The following is a 21,476-nucleotide window of genomic DNA, read 5'->3' as shown; positions in this document are numbered from 1 at the left end:
TTGTTTGATATGATCAATGTTATTACATGAAAACTCAATAAAACATTTAAATTAATTTTTTTTAAAAAAAAGCTATAACTGAAGTAGTTAGAATCATAGAATCATAGAATCATAGAGTTGGAAGAGACCACAAGGGCCATCGAGTCAAACCCCCTGCCAAGCAGGAAACACCATCAGAGCACTCCTGACATATGGTTGTCAAGCCTCTGCTTAAAGACCTCCAAAGAAGGAGACTCCACCACACTCCTTGGCAGCAAATTCCACTGTCGAACAGCTCTTACTGTCAGGAAGTTCTTCCTAATGTTTAGGTGGAATCTTCTTTCTTGTAGTTTGGAACCATTGCTCCGTGTCCGCTTCTCTGGAGCAGCAGAAAACAACCTTTCTCCCTCCTCTATGTGACATCCTTTTATATATTTGAACATGGCTATCATATCACCCCTTAACCTCCTCTTCTCCAGGCTAAACATGCCCAGCTCCCTTAGCCGTTCCTCATAAGGCATCGTTTCCAGGCCTTTGACCATTTTGGTTGCCCTCCTCTGGACACGTTCGAGTTTGTCAGTGTCCTTCTTGAACTGTGGTGCCCAGAACTGGACACAGTACTCCAGGTGAGGTCTGACCAGAGCAGAATACAGTGGCACTATTACTTCCCTTGATCTAGATGCTATACTCCTATTGATGCAGCCCAGAATTGCATTGGCTTTTTTAGCTGCCGCGTCACACTGTTGGCTCATGTCAAGCTTGTGGTCCACCAAGACTCCTAGATCCTTTTCACATGTACTGCTCTCAAGCCAGGTGTCACCCATCTTGTATTTGTGCCTCTCATTTTTTTTTGCCCAAGTGCAATACTTTACATTTCTCCCTGTTAAAATTCATCTTGTTTGTTTTGGCCCAGTTCTCTAATCTGTCAAGGTCGTTTTGAAGTGTGATCCTGTCCTCTGGGGTGTTAGCCACCCCTCCCAGTTTGGTGTCATCTGCAAATTTGATCAGGATGCCCTTGAGTCCATCATCCAAGTCGTTGATAAAGATGTTGAATAAGACCGGGCCCAAGACAGAACCCTGTGGCACCCCACTAGTCACTCTCCTCCAGGATGAAGAGGAACCATTGATGGGTTCCCTTTGGGTTCGGTCAGTCAGCCAGTTACAAATCCACTGAGTGGTAGCATAGTCAAGACCGCATTTTACCAGCTTCTTTACAAGAATATCATGGGGCACCTTGTCAAATGCCTTGCTGAAATCAAGGTAGGCTACATCCACTGCGTTCCCTTCATCTACCAGGGTTGTAATTCTGTCAGGGTAGTTAATTCTGACCTTTGAGTAGATATGTTTAGAATTGCACTGTTAAGATGAAACCTGCATGTACTTACCTAAGAGTTAAACCTGATTAAATCAGTGAGGCTGACTTCTGAGCCATGTAAGATTGCATGGATTGGCTGCAGTCCTATACTCTTTTATCTGGGAATGCGTGTCAATTAAGACAGTGGGGCTTACTTTTGAGTAGACATGCAAAGAATTGCACTGAAATCCTGTACCCACTTGCTTGGGAATAAACCCTGAATCAGCACGGTTTATTTCTGATAACATCTACTGTATCCACTTATCTGAAAATAAGTGCCATTATTCTGAGATAGGTATAAGTATAGGTTTTGTATTTAGGAAGGGCTGGAACAGGCATCCAACCTTTGGCCCTCCAGATGTTTTGGACTACAGTTCCCATCATCCCTGACCACTGGTCCTGTTAGCTAGGGATCATGGGATTTGTAGGCCAAAACATCTGGAAGGCCGAAGGCTGGAGATGCCTGGGCTGGAAGCTCAGTGATGGAGTATCTGCTTTGCCTGCAGAAGGTCCCAGGTTCTGTCTTCCTGGCATCTCCAGGTAGGACTGGGAATGTCCCCTGAGGTTGGGTGGCCACCTGTCATTGGGAGGGAGTTGGGCTAGATGATCCTGAGGGTCCCTTCCAACTCTACAACTCTATGAACCTAAAGACTGGAGAGCTTCTGCCTTTCAGTGTTGACAATACTCAGCTATGTGGACCAAGGATCAGACTCTGTATGAGGCAGCTTCCTATGTTCCCAGGACTGCAGCATATCAGTAAGATCCTGTGCTCATTTACCTGAGAATATTTGGGTTACTTCTGAATAGGCGTGCACAGGACTGCATGTTAGGCTGAAATTCGAAGGCCCACTGAAGTCAATATGCAGGGCCAGTGCTATCACTAGGCCTGCTAGGCAGCAGCTTACAGCTCAAGACCTCAGAGGGACGCAGTACTGATCTTTGAGGGACACAGCTTTATACAGAATAGTTTATACTGTGTCTTATAAATAACTTGCAGATTTCGGCACTTGACCTGAAGGAATTAGTAACAAAATTAGTAAAGGAAAAGGGACGCACAGTGAGATTTCCATGAACCTGAAATCGAAACTTTTAAAAGACTTAAATTTTAACATCACAATTCACAACATTATTCAAAATGACTTGTGCGCCAAAAACATTTTATTTTGTATTTGAAGATAATCAAAGGTTGTTGTGTTACATATTATTGAAATTTAAAATAAACTTAGCAGTTTTAACCTTTGCACTTTTCATTTTTTTCCCTACAAGTCATCCGTTTTTGAAAACTGGAGTTTTTTTATTTTTTTATTATTATTATTATTATTATTATTATTATTATTATTATTTTGGTGGGGTGCAAGTAGGTAGCCTTGCCAAGGTGCAAAATAGCCTGGCACCACCAACACTGCCCACAATTCCCTTTTTAGTAGTTAGGTTGAATGTCTATACACTTCCCAGGGAGTAAGCCCCACAGAAGAGAGACTCCTAGAATGGTAGAGTTGGAAGCGCCCCCAAAGGGCATCTAGTCCAGCCCCCTGCAATGTCAGCTGGGGAAACCCTGGCTGGTGGCCCCCCACACTTCGGCCGGTTATAAAGGACACATTCAAACAACAGCAACCAGGGGTTTGGGTGTGAAATGAACCGTAAAAAAAGCGAGTTGTGAAGTAATACCAGGCCGGTCGGGGTCTCAAGGGCAAGGCCGGCTGGACTCCGGGTCCGCTCCTCTCTGAGGAAGGAAGCCGAGGCGACGAGAAGGCGGCCGCCATGAGGGGGCGCTGCCCCGCCGGGAAGGAAGGCGGCCGGGCCGCGAGGCGGGGCGAGCGCGGCTCTGAAGGGCCTCGGCCGCCCTCACGCTCGCCTCGCCGGCGCTCGCCGCTACGAGTAGGCCGCGGCTGGTGGCCGGCGGCGGCGGCGCGCGCGAGAAGATGGCGGCGCGAGGCGGGCGGCGGGCGCGGCTGCTGCTGCTCCTTTTCTGGCTCTGGCTCCTCTTGCTGGCGGCGCCCGGGGCCTGGTCGGCGCGGGGCCGCGGGGCGGACAAGCAGAACAGCCTCCGGAGGGCCGCCAGCGGCGTCTACCAGGGCGTGAGCGGCCTCTTCGGCGAGGAGAACGTGCGCGCCCTGCAGAAGGTGAGGCGCCGGGGAGGCCTGGCGAGGGGCAGCCCCGTCGCTCCCGGGCGCGGGGACGCGGATTCCGGTTGAATTTCAGTGGATAAAAAGGGGCAGGTGCCTTGCGATGGCGGGCGCGGGGAGCGAGAGGGGCAGGCAGTGACCCGGAGAGGCAACATCCGTGTCCTCTGGGTTTCTGTCAGGAAGGATAGTGGCTTGTCTCATGGCAAGATAATAATACTGTAACGGGAAACCCCCAACTTTACAGCGGCTGCAAAGATTACACTTGCCGAAGAATGAGGTGGAGGGAATGTCTGAATGGGTTGGGGAAATTTGGTCCATAGCAAGCACAATTAAGCGGACTCCTTTGCAAAAGAATACATAGGAAAACAGCCTGACGAACAGGATAGAAAGAATACGTGTAAACCAGGCGGGGGGGAGAAAGCAGGTGTCGTGTGTGTTCGCGCGCGCGAGGAATTCAGTGGCGAACGCTGCTTTCAGCCTTTCTGTCACAGTATTTGTTTATGATCTTCGCATTTGGTTCGTTTTTGTAGGCTAATAAAATGCAGTTTTTTTAAAAAATGGTAGCAGCAGTGATGGGTAGGGGTGAGCGGTAGGGGTGATTATTGGAGTTGGCGCTTGTCCTTGGCAGAATATAGTAAAAATAGGATTGAGGAATAGGAGTAAGGAATAAGAATGCCTTTATGATACCATCACTGATAAAATAATTGACTAATAGCAATGGGAATAAGGAATAATGAAAGAGGAAAGGACCAGGAATGTTTTTCGACCTTGTTTTCACAAAATAATAATTGGAGTAGGCAATAGGAATGGAGTTATGGCCCTGTGGTTTTGACAAATGAATTGAACTGAAATAGTAACGGCGAGACTTAAATATTCATAAGAATAGGGCTTGGGGGGGTCCTGAAGGGGTGTAAGGTGGATTAACAGCCCTATCTCCTATACCTGTATACCTAGAAGAAAGCCCTGTTGAGTTCAATGGGACTTGCTCCCAGGTGAAGGGGGGACAGCACTGCAGCCTATGTATGTAAATAAGTAGCAAAAATCATATTTTCTGTTGGACTTTGACACGGCAGCACAAATATTTGAAATTAATAATGAATGTCTTTATTATATGATTTATTAACTGCTTAACCCATTTTTAGTTGTGTGTCCGTAAGGGGAATTTTAAGTATTTTTATAAGTTTTGTTGCTGTCCAAAACATGTTTTGTGGGCAGCTTAGAAGAATATAAGACATAATCCTATTTTTTAATGAGACCTCTGGCTTTGACAAACACTCAGAACTGAAATAAATAGCAGTAGTAATAATTTTATGACCTTGTGGTTTTGACAAATAAGTTAACCTGAACCAATTATGATAATGATTTTAGTAAGTGCATTTATAACAACAGTAGGGGGAAGGGGGCAAAAGATAAAAGAGGAATTGATACTGCAATCCTATACAGAGGTACCTTGGTTTTTGAATGTTTCGGAAGTCGAATGTTTCGGTTTTTGAACATTGAAAACCTAGAAGTAAATTATTCAGTTTTCGATCAAGCCTTGGAAGTCAAACATGCTACAAGGGTGAGTGCAAGATCTGGAGACCTAGCTGTTGCCTATTGAGTCTTGGTTTTCAAACGTTTTGGAACTCAAACGGCATTCCGGAACAGATTACGTTTGAAAACCGAGGTACCAGTGCAATCCTCAGAAGTAAGCCCTAAATAGCTGTCCTAAATAGCTGTGCATAGGATTGCAGCCTGATAAATGATAAATATTTTCTTAGTGACCTCTAGCTTTTTACATAAACGGATCTGAAATGATTTCAGCATGGTGCCTTCAATAGATTAATTGAGCTGAAATATTTGTTGTGAAGTTCATAAGACAACTAGATGTTCTACACAATTTACTGTACTAAATAAATAAAATCCAATGATTTTATCTGAATGACTGCAGTCCAGTCTAATAAACAAATCAATATACTGTAATGATCTCTTATAAAAGGTGGGGAGGAGATGCTATGTGTTTCTACACTGAAAGTGGTCAGGACTCAAGAGCTGGTAAATAGTGGACCTTACAAGCCAACTTCTGCTGGGTCACCAGCTGGTTGCAGGTTTGTTTGTTTTTTTGCAGAAGATTGTAAATTAGGCAAATTTCAATCTGATTGAGCAGAATATATTTAAAAATCCATTCAATTGGTGCAACTTTTCTTCACCTCTTTATATAAAGCTACACCTGTCAAAAATTCCCTCTTGCACACAAATAATCTTCCACTGGTTTGACCCGCGTATTGTTTGGCTGTCAAAATTCCTTTTCCTATCCAGCTCTTATGGTGCAGGGGCACTGTCCTTCCTTGCAATTCATGGGAGCGTGTTAGTGGGACATCTCTCTGGGCTGCAGAGACCAAAGAACACATTGCTCACATATTCATATTGCAGGAGCCCAGTGTTCTTTTTTCCCCTCTGCTGGAAGAGCTCCTTGGGTTTGAGTAGTGGAAAGCAGATAAATAACGGTGCAGAAGTGGCCATTCCCACTGGCTTTGAAACCTGGGGAGGAGGATTCAAAATGGGAAAACTGAGGAAGATTTTGGTATCCTCCCCTGCCTCATCCATTTGCCTCCTCCTCCCAGCAGCTTCTCTAGGAGAAAATATATCCCTTAGACTACGGTTATGGGTGGTTGCATGGCCGTCTTTAGCATATGTGCCGCCGGGGTGCAGAGATCCGCCCAGCGCCCCCAAATTTAATTTAGCCCCCAAATTAACTTTTGTTATGCTTATGTCAGACACCACACTTATGCCTTATGTCTTGTTTACAAAAGAAGGGAGGAAAAAGAAACAAACTTTTTTATTTGCTCACTTATTTGCAATACACTTATACTCAAGTATACAATACCACCACACTTAGATTTATAAGTATTGTTTTGGCATCTACTTAGGAGAAACATCAGTCGTGTCAAAGGTGCTGCTGACCCCACTGCCGCATAGTAGCACAGCTGTGGCAGCTCAATACAATACGTAACACAATATTTTGATGTAAGAGTTAATTTCGTGTGCACGGTGCCATTGAGAATGACAAGCGCCATCGTTGAGTCTGAAGCGCTGCCATTGTGAATGACAAGCGCCACTGCTGGCGTAGCGCGTCTTTGGTAAATGAGCGCACAAAGTCGAAAGTCCTTTAGTGAAGCAGTAGGTATACATTTTGGTAATATCTAGGTATATATGTATTTTGTTTTTCTAGCTTGATCAAAATTATTTACTATTTTGTAACAGGTAGATAGTTAAGCGCTTAGGCGGCTTCAGTGGCGGGTGCCTGCTAGAATTCAGCGCCTGGGTGCCCCACACCCCTTGCACCCTGGGTAAAGACGGCCCTGGGTGGTTGCATCCATGACTTAGTCTTAGAGATTGAATTGTGAAAGGCAGACAGTAAAGCTTTGTATCATTTCTCTGTAAGAATGGAGAAGGTAGATGCAGCTTTTCTCAGCAATGATTGCTGAAATTCCTTCCTGGGCTGCTACTTTAAGGAACCAATGGAAATCTCTTTAACTGGAATGTGCTTTTTTTAAGTCAAATTGCACATAAAGGTTTCTCCTCCTTCAATTCCTTTTCCATTTTTGTCATGCCTTTTAGGTTGTAAGCCTAAAAGGGGGGACTTTATTATCACTGACAATTTTTGTAAATCATTCTGGGGGACCCCCCCCCTTTTATGTGCTGAAGGGCAGGATATACTAAGTCGCTTAAATAAATACATAGGTGGAGGCATTGAACATCCAAGCCTGCTGCACCTATAAGAAATGGAAGGATTCCTTTGAGCTTGAACCTGGAGGACAGGAATTGAAGTGTTTCGGACACTATGGAAAAAGGGAACCCCAACTAATGACCGTGCCTCAATCTAGAAGACTTGTTTCTGTCTTTGACATATACCCACACTATTTGTATTTTTGCTCCTTGGCAGTACTTGCCTGACATCCTGCCAAAGCAGCACAGAAATTGATGCTTTTCCTTTCGTGACCTCCCTTTCTGCGTGATAGTGCTGTTTGACTGCAAAGCTTAGCATTGAAGCCGAGATGCTGTCACCATCTCTTTCTCTTGTCCACGGAAACCACAGCGGAAAGGTCATGTTTCCAAAAATGATACCTCTTTATGGGGAAGGGAAATTAGATAGGCGAAGGGTAGTGTGTATAGGAAATATTATGAAATAAGGGGTACTTTTTATCCTTTAAATGAAATTGTGCTTATTGTTACGTGAGGGAACACACTGGTTCATTTTCCTTCAGTGCCTTTAGAAAAATGGAAAATGTGCCGCCTCCCCTTCCTATTCATCATAAGCTGATACCTGAGAGTCTCTTCAAAGTGCGGGTCTTGAAAACCAACTCACAGAATCATAGTTACAGGAAGGTAGCCGTGTTGGTCTGCCGTAGTCGAAACAAAACAAAAAAATTCCTTCCAGTAGCACCTTAGAGACCAACTAAGTTTGTTATTGGTATGAGCTTTCGTGTGCATGCACACTTCTTCAGATACCTGATATCTGATGCTTGAAAATTAAACCCAGAAAGCAAGATTTTGTTGGAGTTGTCCTACTTCTTGCTGCTTCTGAAGAATTGCTTATCAGACCCACATTGATTTATTTCTCTGCCAAGGAATTCCTGTGTATTAATCCCACGTAAGGCATTCTGCCAGTTCTTGTGGGGTACTATCCAGGCATCTCTTCTTGGGCAACTGAGTGTATACACAGAATGTTCTAACACTTCCCTGTGATTGTGCATTGCAGGGGAACATCAGAAATTGTTGGGCAGGGGGAGCTTGTTAGCCATAGCTGATAATTTCACCAAGGAGCCCCAGGATTTAAAAAGCACTGCTCTGTAGCTTGCAATTTCTGGCATGTTCTATCTGAAGTCATGTACTTTTACTGTATTATTGAGTAGTTATTGTGCAACATAGTTATATTCTGCCAGTGGCATGGTGGATAGATGTAGGGATTATGCAGCCCCTATCCACAGGACTTTGCAGTCTTCATAGACAGCAAATTGAGGTGTAATATGGAGAGCTCAGAGATTTAAAAAATGGGTTGTGTGGTAAGGATGGAGAAAGCTGAAAATGAAGAAGGCAGTAAGAGAGAGACATCGTTGGAGGAGGAGGAGATGCTGCAATCCTGGGAACATAGGAAGCTGCCTCATAGCGAGTCAGATTCTTTGTCCATCTGGTGGAGCAGAACAGACTTGGGATACATACAGTTTATAAAATGAACATTAAAGGGTGGGATCTGTGATAGAGCACATACTTTGCATGTGGAAAGTCTGAGATTTGGTCTCTGGGTAGGGCTGGAAACGGCCTATGTCTGAAGGCCGCTGCTGATCTGTACACAATTCTCAGCTGCATGGAGATGCACAAGTGGAAAGGAGGAGCAAACAGTAGTGGAAATTACAGTTCGTTGGTTGCCATCCGTCTGTCGTTGGAGACGATGGAGGAGTGCGCTTTTAAGGGTGAGGTCAAACTGCTAGAAGGTTGCAGCACCTGCTGTGGCTTTAGAGACATGTTTTGTTGCAGTTGGGGCAGATGGAGGCATCCGGTTGTGCTGCTGCAGATGCACGACTTGACTATCTCCAAGCACTGTGGTCTGCAAGGGATTCCCACATGGTGGGGTTGATGATGCCAGCCTTCATGTCATGTTTGCAGACATCTTTATATCACAGAGTAGAATACGGCAAATGAGCTAGGGCAGAAGAGGGCAATGGAAATTGGGTTATGAGGGAGGAGCTAAAGGCCTCTCCTAGGTTAAAAAATGTTTTCCCAGATCTGGAAAAAAGCTAGTTTGGACACCTTTTCCTTGTTGCATAGTTGTTTGTTTTTACTTGGTGAGTGGGTTTTTTAAAAAAAGTAGCCTGAATTGGTACCAGCTCATCTTGCATATGTGGACCAGTCCATAATCCAGACATGGGAAGAATACTAAGCAATCTTCTGGTATAATTGGTTCATCTAACAGTAACATAGGAGCGATAGACATTGAATACTTGGTTAATTTTCACAAGGCTTTCTTCTAGCTCATTTACCAGGGTCATGTTTGAGCAGTAGCTAGTGTGCACAGAAGGTTTCTTTTTTTAAAAAACCACACACTCTAGGAGAGTGGTTTAAGTGAAGCATAGTGTAGCCCTTCCAAGAGAAATCTTGAAGAATTGTGATGGAAGAAGAAAAATCAGAGGCAAGTTTTTGTGGCATGCAGGAAGCTTACCAGCCATTGTTAGTTGTTCATTCATCTCCACCATAGGTCACAAGATACTGGAGACCTTGATGACACATATTTAATTCAGAAGAATGATGGGAGTCCATTGGGTTGGGTTGGTAATGAATAAAGCATGTTTATAATTTTATTTCACTTTCCCCCACTAATATACTTAACAGTTTTGTGCTGTTTGCCTGAAATTGCTGTCATTTGCAAAATAAAATAGTGACATGTGCATATCATTAACCTTCCTTAAAAATCTTGACAGTTGCACATTGGAATGTCAGGTATTTCTGTGAGTGTGAGAATCCCAAGAGTGCATATTTCTCAAATTACCTGTAATGAATTGGTTGAAAGTTGTTGTTTCTTTTGGAATTGTTTCAGTTGTAGACTAGAAAAAGCAAATATTTAAAGCCTAATCTTAGCTTTGCTTCAGTCCATTGTAAACTACAGATTTCAGCATGCCTAAGTCATGTATAGCATCAAGCTGTTAATGTGCAAAATATTGATCAGTTATTGTCTCCCAACCCTGTGAAGTATCTCACTTCTGGGTTCCTGTCTCAGTGGCACATGCTAGCTTGCATCAGGTCCTAGGTTCTGTCTAGAGCATCTCCATTTAAAAAAGATCTCAGGTAGCAGGACCAGCTAAGATTTACTTGCCCAAGATTTGGGAAAGCAGCTGCCAGTCAGGGAACACTACTTTTGGACTAGTTTGATCAACAGTTTGACTCTATGTAAAACAGCTTCTGGGTTCAGCCCCAGAACTTATTTTCAGAACTTGGGTCCAAACCTAGAATAAGTGTGGCTCTGATCAAGTGCAGAGAACACTTCTCCTACCACTTTCAAATACTATGCCTGCCTTTGCATCTGTACATTTGATTTAAGGTTAAGAACTGTATGTAAGAGCTGGGGTGATAAATTCTTCAATTATTGTAAGTGGAATAAAACTTCTAAGGTTTGTCTCTGCTCTGTTTTTCCAGTTTTTCTCCAAACTGACCGAGCGATTTGTATATGGTGTAGATGTTCTAGTAGATACATTTTGGAGAATATGGACTGATCTTCTGGATGTCCTTGGGATTGATGGTACGTTTGAAATGCAGAGTTGGTTTTTCCTTCATCAGTGCTACTGTTTAATAAACTCATAGGTTCTGGAACAACTTTAAGGTAGGTTTTCTAAATATGAAGTAGTTTTGAAGCAAAATGGTATGTACAGTTCCTTAATTCGATGGAAGAAACATAAATAGTTTGATTCTCAACAGTGGTAAGTATGGGCACCAACATGTTAAAGTTGACCTGCTGGGGTGGGGGAAGGTAGGGATCTGGTCTGTCAGGTGGAAAGGTTCCCTTCCCCTGCTGTAAGGCGATTGTTGTTCTCACTCAGGCATTAACCAGGATGGTTGAGGGTCAAAAGAGCTGAGGGTCAACCTTCACATCTCCTTAGATCCTGTCCACACCATCACGCTGTGCATGATGAAAAGCATCCATAAGATATCTTGTTTGTCACCTTGATCTTCTTTGGGGGGGGGGGGGAAGGCTGGGATAATAAATAAATAAAAGGGCAAGCAGAAACCAAGGTCATCTCTTAAGATATCTAATTTCATCCCCTGAAGGCATATGACAGATAAAAGTCATTGATGGTATGGGTGGAAAGTGGGCTTGTGGCTTAGGTTGCAATACTTAAATGGGCCCAATTGGATTCAAAGGGGGCTTGCTTCTAAGTAGAAATTTATAGGATTGCACTGTCAGTTATACTATGCCTAGAGATGGATTCTTGTCTAAGATGCAGGATTGAATACATTCTCTGAAAAGTTAGCATAACTCAATCGGACATTAGGCAACATCCTTTTTCCCTCTGAAAGGGCAAAGGAAAGAAAACTGCCTTGTGGTTTATTTGCTTCTTGTAATTGCTCAAGGGAAAAGAGGAAGAAGCCCTTTAAAAACCCTTTCCCCCTTACTTTATGAAGTAAATTGATGTAGTCCCTACAGAATAATTGTTGTGATAAAAGTCATTAAGATATATTTATGTTATATATAATCCCTTCTCCTAAGACAATGTGTTTTGTAGGTGCACTATGTCAAATTGCTTACTTGGAGCTATGGGGATTTTAATAATAATGCACTGGTGTTGGGGTGGGGAAAACTTATAGAAAGTTCATCCGCTTCTGTCTCGGTTATTATACATTCTTCTGGGTGGACCTTTCCCAGCAAACCTTTGCCCAGAATTCGAACTTCTATCTTCCCCTGTTTCCTGAACTTTCTCCTGGGTTGGGACATTTTGCATGCTTCAGTTAGCTGGGCAGCCAGTCTTTCTGTCTAGGTAGCTTTAGTCCTAGTTTATCTGCATTTGTTGGGAAGTAGAAAGTGAGCAAAGGCTTTTACTTGTGCAATAAAACCATCCTTTGAGGCTGCCTGAAGGGTTTTGTGTCATAATTTGAGCCCCAAGGTCCCCAGTTCTTTTATTGTAATGCCTGGATTATTCCAGTTATTGTCTAAATATAATTTTCTAACTATGTACACTTCTGATAATTCTTTCTCACTTTGCCGTACTGTACAAAAAGCCACCTTGTTCCCCTGTTAATTATTGCAAGATCCAGGCAGTCGTTACCTTCCCTGGCTTAGTGTATGGTCTTGCATTTTTGAGAGCCTGGTGCTCTAGCTATTAGCTTCCAGCTTCCAATCATCATAAGTTATTTCTGGATGCTGTAACATCGTTGTCACTCCTCACACATTAATTCATTTGAAGGGGGAAAGAGTGTTAAAAGGAGCCCTGTTCTCAGCATCAAGCATAGGCTGCTCCCATGGGCTCATGGTTTCAGCTGAAGTGGGCAGCCTCCACGTGTTGGGGAGGCTTTTCACTTCAGACCTTTCCCCAGTGCATGGACAGCATGGAGGCAAGGCTGGCAGGAACAAGGGAAAAGGGCGTGCAAATTTAGCTTTAAAGTTCCTTCACGCATGAAGAGAGAATGCCTGAACAGGGCTCACTGGAAACGCTCTTCTGGGTTTGTTGGCCTCTTCTCTGCTACATTCTTTATTTCCTATGCATTCATGCCCTTCATCCTGGTCTGCTGAGAGATCAGCTCCTGCAATATCCCTCTTAACTTTACTCTGTTCTTCTACACAGCTAACTTTCATTTACTACTTCTCATACTTGGGGTAGGAGGGGAAGGACTTCACCCTAGTCTTCCTCAGAGCATCTCCCTCCCTCAGTCAGCCAACTCTCTTCCAAGGATGGGACAGTTGGTTCTGCCAATATTTGAACAGGTAGAACCACTGAGACCCCATACCCAGCTCATCAACACTTCCCACACACTCCTCTCTGGTCAGTGCTGGGGCTGCTGGAATTGGGACGTTGCCTGGCCCAGATGCCATGCATTGATCAGCAGTACTGCTGCAGCTTGTGGAAGCAGCTGCCCCAAACCATAGCATGAACCTCTGTCATCCTGTACCTTGGACAGTTACAGTTGCTCCATTCAGTTGTAGCTACATTCATAGTTCACAGCTGAACCAGGGACCACACAGCATTCTCCAAGCTCTCTCAAGTTTTATGTGTGAAGTTTTAGTAGCAACAGTAGTAGTAATTTTCATCAGAAAAAATATAAAGTGGTTTGCAAAGAAAAATATATAAAATAATAAACATTAAATGGAAAACATCAAAATCTATAAATAGTGCAAACTATAAAATGTCAAATTCCATAACAGAATTTCCACTCACTTAATATACTTTTAAGAACTCAGCTAGATTGGTAAAGAAAAAGTGTTTTATATGTGTTTTATATGTGATATAACACTGTGACACCAGATGGCGCTGTGGAGTCCAGTCTTTCCCTACCAGATTTCCCTGTATGAGTTTACAACAAGTTTAACTGAACTGCTTCTTTGACGTGTCTAGATCTAGCCTAGCACTCACTATCCACTCCTTAACAGTTATAGATCCAATTATCCCCTGAATACATATACAAAGACTGCCTAACGCTAGAACTACACAACCTGTACATATCGGTACAAAATATAAATCACAGTCCTTATCTGGTATAGGTGTTAGAAACAAAATACAGATGTTGTGGGGTGGGGTGGGGATCACATAGTTAAAATATGTAGTTTGGATAGAAGCCTTAGCAGTTCAATCATGTGCCTATCCATTCAGAAGCAAGTCCCATTAAGTTCACTGGAGCTTTCTCTCAAGTAAATGTACACAGCAGCCTAAATAAGCTTTCTTATAAGAATGTTATTTTATCTGACTTCCTCCTTCAGGAACTATGGGCCAGTAGTTACAACTACCCATGTAACAACAACTCCCCGTCAATGATAGTGTACAAGTAAGCGACTTGAATAGGACTTTATGGGAGGGATTCAGTTGAGCTATGGCAGTCATTCCATCAGAACAAGCTGTTCAGCTTGCTGGGTGGAACAATTTCCCCTCCTCCCCACACACTGGGGGGGTTCCCCCGACCCCCACCTCAAGCTAAGTGCAGGCAGGGGGAAAGTCCATTTGTGCTGGCTTCCACTAGTGGGACCCATTACTTTAATCCCATCCTGTGTAAATGCAAATATTACACAAGAAATTCTCTTGGGGGGGGTGCAGAGTGCTGCTTGTAACTAACGCCAGCTGTAAATGCATCTCCTTAAGAGATTGATTATGCCATCCCATGACAGGGTTGGAGGAAGGGCATTTTATGTTTGTCCTGTCGAAAATTAGGAATTTTAGTTTCCTGGATTGCTTCAGTGGAAGGAGAGTACCACCAGGGAAGTGGGAATAGGTTGTACCTCAGTCGTAGAGAACATTCTTTGCATGCTGAAGGTCCCAGATTCAATCCCTGGTATCTCCAGGCAGAGATGGGAAATACTTCTCAGGCATTGTAGGCAGTAGTGATCTAGATCAGGCATCCCCAACCTGTGGCCCTCCAGATGTTTTGGCCTACAACTCCCATGATCCCTTACCACTGATCTTGTTAGCTAGGGATCATGGGAGTGGTAGTCCACAACATTTGGAGGGCTGAAGGTTGGGGATACCTGATCTAGATGAACCAATAGTCTGACTTGATGTAAGGTCCCTTAAGATCCATCTCTTCTCCCTCTTTGATCTCCATTCCAAGAGGTCTTGCCCAGAATACCTCTTTGCTCCCCTTCAAATCCTTCCTCAAACCTATTTTTCTTGTGAACTCTTTGGTTTTAATCCTATAGTCCTTTCCCTTCACTGCAAAAAACAAAACAAAAACCCAGCATTTTCTTATCTTTATCCTTGCTTTTCTCCCTCCTCCACTCACTCACTCTGTCTCCCTCAGTATCAAAAATTAGAGGGAAAGCTCCTTGCGGCAGAAATCTGTCTTTTTATTTTCCTCTTTTTTAAATTTGTTTCCTGCAAGGTTTTGGTGTATATAAATAATAATTTCTTTTGTATCGTTGGTAAGCATTACAGGAGGTGAGGCAGTGTATTATTCTCCTGCCGCCATCTTTAGAAACTACTATATATGTTCAACTCTTTCATTCTTCTGCTGAAATAGTTTCCTGCTTTTAAAGCATCATTTAGGAGTTTTCTCCTTATGCTTTTAATTATGGTATTATTCATAGCTGTATCTACAAAGGTAGTGATTATATCAAATAAAGCTTTCTCTGTTTGAATTTTCAGGTTCCAACTTGACCCATTATTTCAGCCCTGGGTCCCTCGCCAACAACCCCACCCGTGCTCTTTTGCTGATTGGCGCCATCTTGCTTGCTTATTGGTTTGTCTCTCTCCTCCTTGGGTTCTTCTTCTATCTCTTACATGTGCTGTGTGGCCGCTTCTTCTGGGTCGTGAGGGTCGCCCTCTTTGCACTTTCTTGTGTGTACATCCTTCAGAAATATGAAGGTGAGCCAGAACATGCTGTCCTTCCACTGTGCTTTGTAGTTGCTGTCTATTTCATGACCGGACCTGTTGGCTTCTATTGGAGGAGGAACAGCCACAGCACCCTTGAGGAGAAGATTGACCATCTTGACAGCCAGATCCGACTCCTGAACATACGTCTTTCTAGGGTGATCGAAAACATGGATCGAGGAGGTGACCAATGAAGCATGGTTTATCTCACTTTCAACACCAGCTCTCTAGGAAATCACCAAGCACTGTCTCTAGTTCATGAAAAGTTAGCGAAGCAACAAGCCAACATGGATAAAACAATGTGCAACATTAAGCCGTTAAATGTTAACATTAGTTTATCTAGACAATATACTGAAAGAAAAAAATGCACTTGTAAGATAAGATTCTTTAGCTGTATATTCAGAGATTTTCCTCCATGAGTAGAATTTTATCCGCTTACTTTTTTCCAAGCATTTAGAACATATTTTGTAAAAGGTTTTTATAAAGGCATATTGAGTAGTCTATTTAAAATTAATTAAAAATTAAAATGAGGTTTATGCAGATTTGACATTTTGAAGAGAGAAAGCTTAAAGAATTCTATCAAATGCTTTCGTTATGAAAAATGTGGGGGTCAGCTTCTCATTTTTATAATTTAACCCCCCCCCCGCTCTCACCAATGACTTACTTTCATTACCTCAAGTTGCCTTTTTAGATGATTGCAGTGGAAGGAATTTCTTCTAATTAGAATAGAAGATCACACACCATGGGTCTTAGTGGCAAGGGAGGAGGGCATCTGTGGGACACAAAGTGCTCTTTAAAGAAGAACTTGTGGGTTTTTCTGTGTTTTTCCCTTAGCTGGCCAAATTGAAGCAGGGATTGGGAACCTGTGGTCTTCCAGATTTTGGTGGGCCATTGACCATGATAGTTGAGTCTGGTAGATATTAGAGTCCAGTAACATCAGCAGGACCACAGGTTCCCTATCCCTGCTGTAAGAGTTTCTCCCATGGACTTCAGCAGAGAGAGCAGTTCACGCAGAAGGCTGCATTCTTGCTCCTTTGTAGTGAATGCAGTGAATCCACTCATGCAGGATCTCCATTAGCAATGTGTAAAGGTGCACACCTCCAGAACCTCTTGCAAAAGCCCTCTTGCCACAAATACAATGGGAATTAAAAGCATTCCTAATACTCCTACCCAGTGGTTTTTTTGAGGTGGTATGTGCTGGTACAGCATACCACAATCTCTGTTTCCCAGCCACCATCTTGCCACTGCTGCCGCTAGCCCACCCCCACCCCCGCTTGTTTGCTCGCTCGTTCTCCGCACCTGCCTGGCTTTGGGAAGGAGGGAGCAGGACACCAGGATCCTGACAGAGCCTTGTGACTTGTGCCTCATTCCCAAGCTGGGCAAGCACTTCCTGGGCTTGGGGAATGAGACACGTGGTTCTGTCAGCATCCTGGTGCCCTACTATCTTCTTCCAAAAGCCAGACGGACGGGCTTTAAAAAGGAAACTGGAGGGCCTTTGGACCCTGTCAGAGCCTCCTGCCTCTGTCCCAAAGCCAGGCAAGTGCTTCCTGGGCTTGGGGGAATGAGGCACAAGGTTCTGCCAGGATCCTGGAGCCCTGCTGCTTCCTTCCCTTAGCCCACTTGACTTTCCTTCCTCCAGCTATTTCTAGGCAGTGAGTACCAGCACCTTATTTTCTAGGGGGGAAAGCACTGCTCCTACCTAATCCCCACCTATTTTAATGCCACTTAAGCTGGAAATAACTAACAACAAAAAACAGCTTTAGTTAAATAAAAGTGACTGGAAATGAAGGCATTGTGCACAGTGGTGGCAGTGCAGAGTTGGTCTTTGCGATAAAATATTTTCCAAGCAGAAGGAATGTTAAACAGAAATTATGCACCACTGTCTTTAAAAGGGGGGTGGGGTGGGGGATCCTGTCAGGACCCTCTACATCAGGCTTCCTCAAACTCGGCCCTCCAGATGTTACTGGCCTACAACTCCCATGATCCCTAGCTAGCAGGACCAGTAGTGGTCAAGGATGATGGGAATTGTAGTCTCAAAGCATCTGGAAGGCCGAGTTTGAGGAAGCCTGCTCTACATGGTTTCTTTATTTGTTGGGGGAGCAGTGTATAAAATGATATTGCAAAGACATTGGCTGCTGAAATCTTTCTCAGGACCATTAAGTGGCAATAAATTAAATTAAATAATAACACTTTCAGGAAGATCTGGTGCTTTTTTCACTTGAAATCTGCTTCTACACAGTGGGTCTCTGATGAGGATGCTTGCATTCAGACTGCTAAGATCATAACCAAGGGATCAGCAATAGTTTGTCCAAATAATGATATGGGGTTTGTGCTGTGAAACATGCCTATGAAATAGTGATGCGGCAGTCAAGTGCTCTACAAAAAAAGTGACCTGTTGCCTCAGAACCAAGTTCTATCTACTGACCCTTAGCATTTGTTTGTAAAAATAGTGTTTTTAAATAGCATGCTAGACAAAAAGCAGGAAAGCTTGGAAAGTGCTTTGCCAAACCCTGCCTACATGTGTCCATTCATAGAATGCATATAGAACTGAGTAGGATTTGGCTAAGCTACCCTATTGCTTTAGCTGGATAATACCAGAGTTGCTAAAAGTTTTGTATGTAAACAAACTATACATGATATATAAATATTTAAAAATCTTGCTGTTTATGTTGACACAATTATTGGCATTTCAGATTTTGAAAACCACAAAGAGCCACCAGATATAATTTTTTTAAAAAAAGATTTTGCAGCTTATGCCTGTAAGTCAACTATCAATATTTGTGTCTTCCCTTCCCATCCCTTGCTGATTATTTGCTCTGGAGTAACTGTCACAATGGAACTTGATTCTGAATAAGTATACAGAGGACTGCAGCCAGTCTCTGCAATCAAATGCTCATAACTACTGTTGGAAAAATATACCCTTGGTATAAAAACTGGATTTCTTTTTAGCTGAGAAAACCTCTATAAAACCCCTATTACCCCTATTGCTTAAAATTAGTTCACCATGGCTATAGTAAATGCAAGAAGAATGTATATATTTTTATACACAAAAACATTTCACTGTATAAGTTTATTGTTGAGAGAAATACTGATGTACATAGTTTGCACACTATGCTTGGACAGTATAAGTAAAACTGGGTGTGTGTTTTCCTAGCTTCCCCCCTTCTCCATTTATGTATGGTCTGTTTTTAAAATTAGAGAGGAGCACAAACTATTGTCCAGTGTACTTGAAAAATGTTCTGACCATTATTACAAAATGCAGCTATTACACTTTTGAAGGTAAATGTGATGTTATATTAACAGTTTTCTCAAGTTCCATAGGATACAAGCATTGTTCTTCCTGTAATTGGCTCCTTTGTTCTGTTTCTTCGTAATCGCATCCCATGGGATGAGTCAGACTTCTCTGCTTTGTGCTGCTGCTATATTTAGAGGCACTTAAGAGAAGAGAAAGCACCTATATCCTCATTTAACCAATGTATACACTGAGAGACAAGAATGTTCAAGGGGCAAGCAGCAGGGCAAGGCAGTCAGTCATTGGCAGGAATAAAATCATAGGCTTAAATACACATAATCACTTTTCAGTTATCACTAACACTCCTTTGGTATTGCTGCCTACTGTGATTCCTTCAGCATGGATTTGGGTTAGAATTGCTGGGCTGCCTTGCTTATTCCTCTACAAGCTGTCTTCTTGCATTCACATCAAGAAGTTCCTCACAAAGGAGCCTATTAGGGTCAAAATTAAAAATAGCCAAAACCATATAAAGTCATAATGAGTAAGTGTAGGGAGAACATTCCAGATGTCTTAACTAGGAGGCTTGCGTATGTCCTCTCTTTCCTCACCCTTGTTGCACTTCTCTGGTGTGTTAATATTCTTTTCCCTTCCATGGCTGTTAAACTACATCTGTGCTAACCATGTGGTTCTAAGGCATTCCTGGTTAGGGCCAAGAGAGACAAAGCACAGCGCCAGGGATGGGAACTTGTTGCTTGCCAGATGTTGCTGGAGCACAACTCCCATCATCTCTGTCCACTGGCCATTCTGGTTGAAGCTGATGAGAGCTGGAGAACAACGGAATCTAGAGGGCCACATGCGCTACATCATGGCTAAAGCAAACTGCAGAAGGGAGAGGGCAATTTACACCCTAGAGCAAATGATGAGTGAAGGCGACACTGTGGACTTCTTGCCTGTGGTTAGAAGTTTGGCCCAGTGAGACACAACACAATGAATGTGAACGTGTGTTGAGCTATTTGCACTCCCAGTGTGGAAGAAACTATTGTGCATGTGTCCACCTTTGATTTCGGCTTGATAAATGAACTAACTTAATTCCTTGGAAGCTACTCCATGCTTCACTCTCCCAGTGGTTCACAAATGTAGTGGAAACATCAATCTGTGTATCAGCTGTGGTGATAAATAGAACAGAATTGCTGTTTCCTGAATGTACTGCTTTTTAAGAAGTGATATTGGATGTTTAAGTACTGTGTACCGAAACTACTGTAGCTTAGTGGCACATTCTGCCCTCCCAAGATGTAATCTGCTTAATGTGGACAGTTCCTCTGCTTTTGCTGTAGCTTTGTTTTGATGAAGGTAAATATTTGTTTCCTTGTGACTCATGGACCATCCCAATAATCTGTATTTGGCAGCTAGTGATCTATCTTGACCTATCTATCTATTTCCCCCCCTTTTGGAGAACATGAAGTTATACTGTGTTCTGCATGTGAATTTAAACTTGGATGATTCCATTGAGCTATGATGACAATTGCCATGTTAGAAATATTTTTCTGTTGTAAAGCAAGGGAAAAAATGTTGATTGTGACACTGTTTATCAGCACTGAATATAGTGACCTTGTATCCTGTTTGGACTTCTGATCTTAAGTATTAGGTAGTTTTAAAAAGTCTATATACCAAAATTGTGTGTTCTGGTTTTTTGTTTGTTTTGTTTTTTAAAAAAAATGGTCTGAAGAAAATGTGTGTATTATTTTAATTATGATCTTTAGGGAAACACTAGGTTTTGCTCACAATAATGTTGAGTAGCCATAATGATCTCAAGTTTTTTTTTTTTAAGGAAACTGCTATTCATGTCCTTATTTATTAACTGACCACCAGCTCAGTGTACTACTATTTAGTGGACTATTTGTAGACTGATTTCACAACTGAATTATGGTGTTGTGACCAATTAAACTTTAAATGTTTACTGTAACTTTGCAATGCAGTGGTTGGTCTTGGAAGATTTTATTCCCATGATTTTGGGAATGCATTGAAGAGAACCCTGGGGCACTTTGGAAGCTTATCATGGATTCATCAGTAAAGGTGGGCATAATTATGTGACAGGTGACCAATTCCCATCATTGACCTTCCTTCACGGTGTCTAGTTGCAGGGGAGTCTGGTGCATTCTAGTGTGCTCTTTCTTGATGGCAAGGAAAGGAGTTGAGCACAACAGGTCTAGTGCCTGCTTTGCATTAATATGCAACATAGAACATGTTCCAGAATCCTTTGCCACACATGGGCTTTGTGGAGAAGGTCCCCTGAGGCTTTTAAGACACAACACAAGGGTTATTGTGTTTCTCCCATCCTTGGTATAAAAACAACAAGCCACACACTAGATTAGTAGCATCCTAGAACTTGAATTTTTGAGAGACAGATTCTGTTCCTTGTGGAGGTCAGATCATGTCTATCTGGCCCAGCCCTCATTGGCCATACAGTTTCCCTCAAAACTCACAAGCTAAATGGGATGGCAGTAGCTACCACCAATCTGTTTTTCCAGTGTTAGTCCTTCTCAGAATATGGGCATGACTGAGCTCCTGTTGCTCGGTCCCTGCTCCTGCCAACCTAGCAGTTCGAAAGCATGTCAAAGTGCAAGTAGATAAATAGATACCGCTCTGGCGGGAAGGTAAATGACGTTTCCGTGCGCTGCTCTGATTTGCCAGAGGCTTAGTCCTGCTGGCCACATGACCCGGAAGCTGTACGCTGGCTCCCTCGG

General features: G+C 42.9%; 1 protein-coding gene across 1 annotated transcript; it reads left to right on the top strand.

The window, feature by feature from the left end:
- The first annotated feature begins 3,128 nt into the window (after positions 1-3,128).
- BRI3BP (BRI3 binding protein) lies at positions 3,129-20,695 on the top strand. The gene is made up of 3 exons (XM_083590629.1): positions 3,129-3,456; positions 10,630-10,732; positions 15,276-20,695. The coding sequence occupies exons 1-3, from the start codon at positions 3,256-3,258 to the stop codon at positions 15,692-15,694; spliced, it is 723 nt and encodes a 240-aa protein (XP_083446755.1). The 5' UTR covers positions 3,129-3,255; the 3' UTR covers positions 15,695-20,695.
- The last annotated feature ends 781 nt before the right edge of the window (positions 20,696-21,476 follow it).

Source organism: Podarcis filfolensis, assembly GCF_964270895.1.
Source record: "Podarcis filfolensis genome assembly, chromosome: 16".
NCBI lineage: Eukaryota > Metazoa > Chordata > Lepidosauria > Squamata > Lacertidae > Podarcis > Podarcis filfolensis.
The sequence above is the reverse complement of the archived record's forward strand: the minus strand, read 5'-3'. Positions and strand labels throughout refer to the sequence as shown.

Excerpts from the sequence above, each read along its gene's own strand:
- BRI3BP (XM_083590629.1), top strand. The coding sequence starts at position 3,256 with ATGGCGGCGCGAGGCGGGCGGCGGGCGCGGCTGCTGCTGCTCCTTTTC. Across the intron at positions 3,457-10,629 it reads ACGTGCGCGCCCTGCAGAAG|TTTTTCTCCAAACTGACCGA; the intron begins GTGAGGCGCCGG and ends CTGTTTTTCCAG. Across the intron at positions 10,733-15,275 it reads GGATGTCCTTGGGATTGATG|GTTCCAACTTGACCCATTAT; the intron begins GTACGTTTGAAA and ends TTGAATTTTCAG.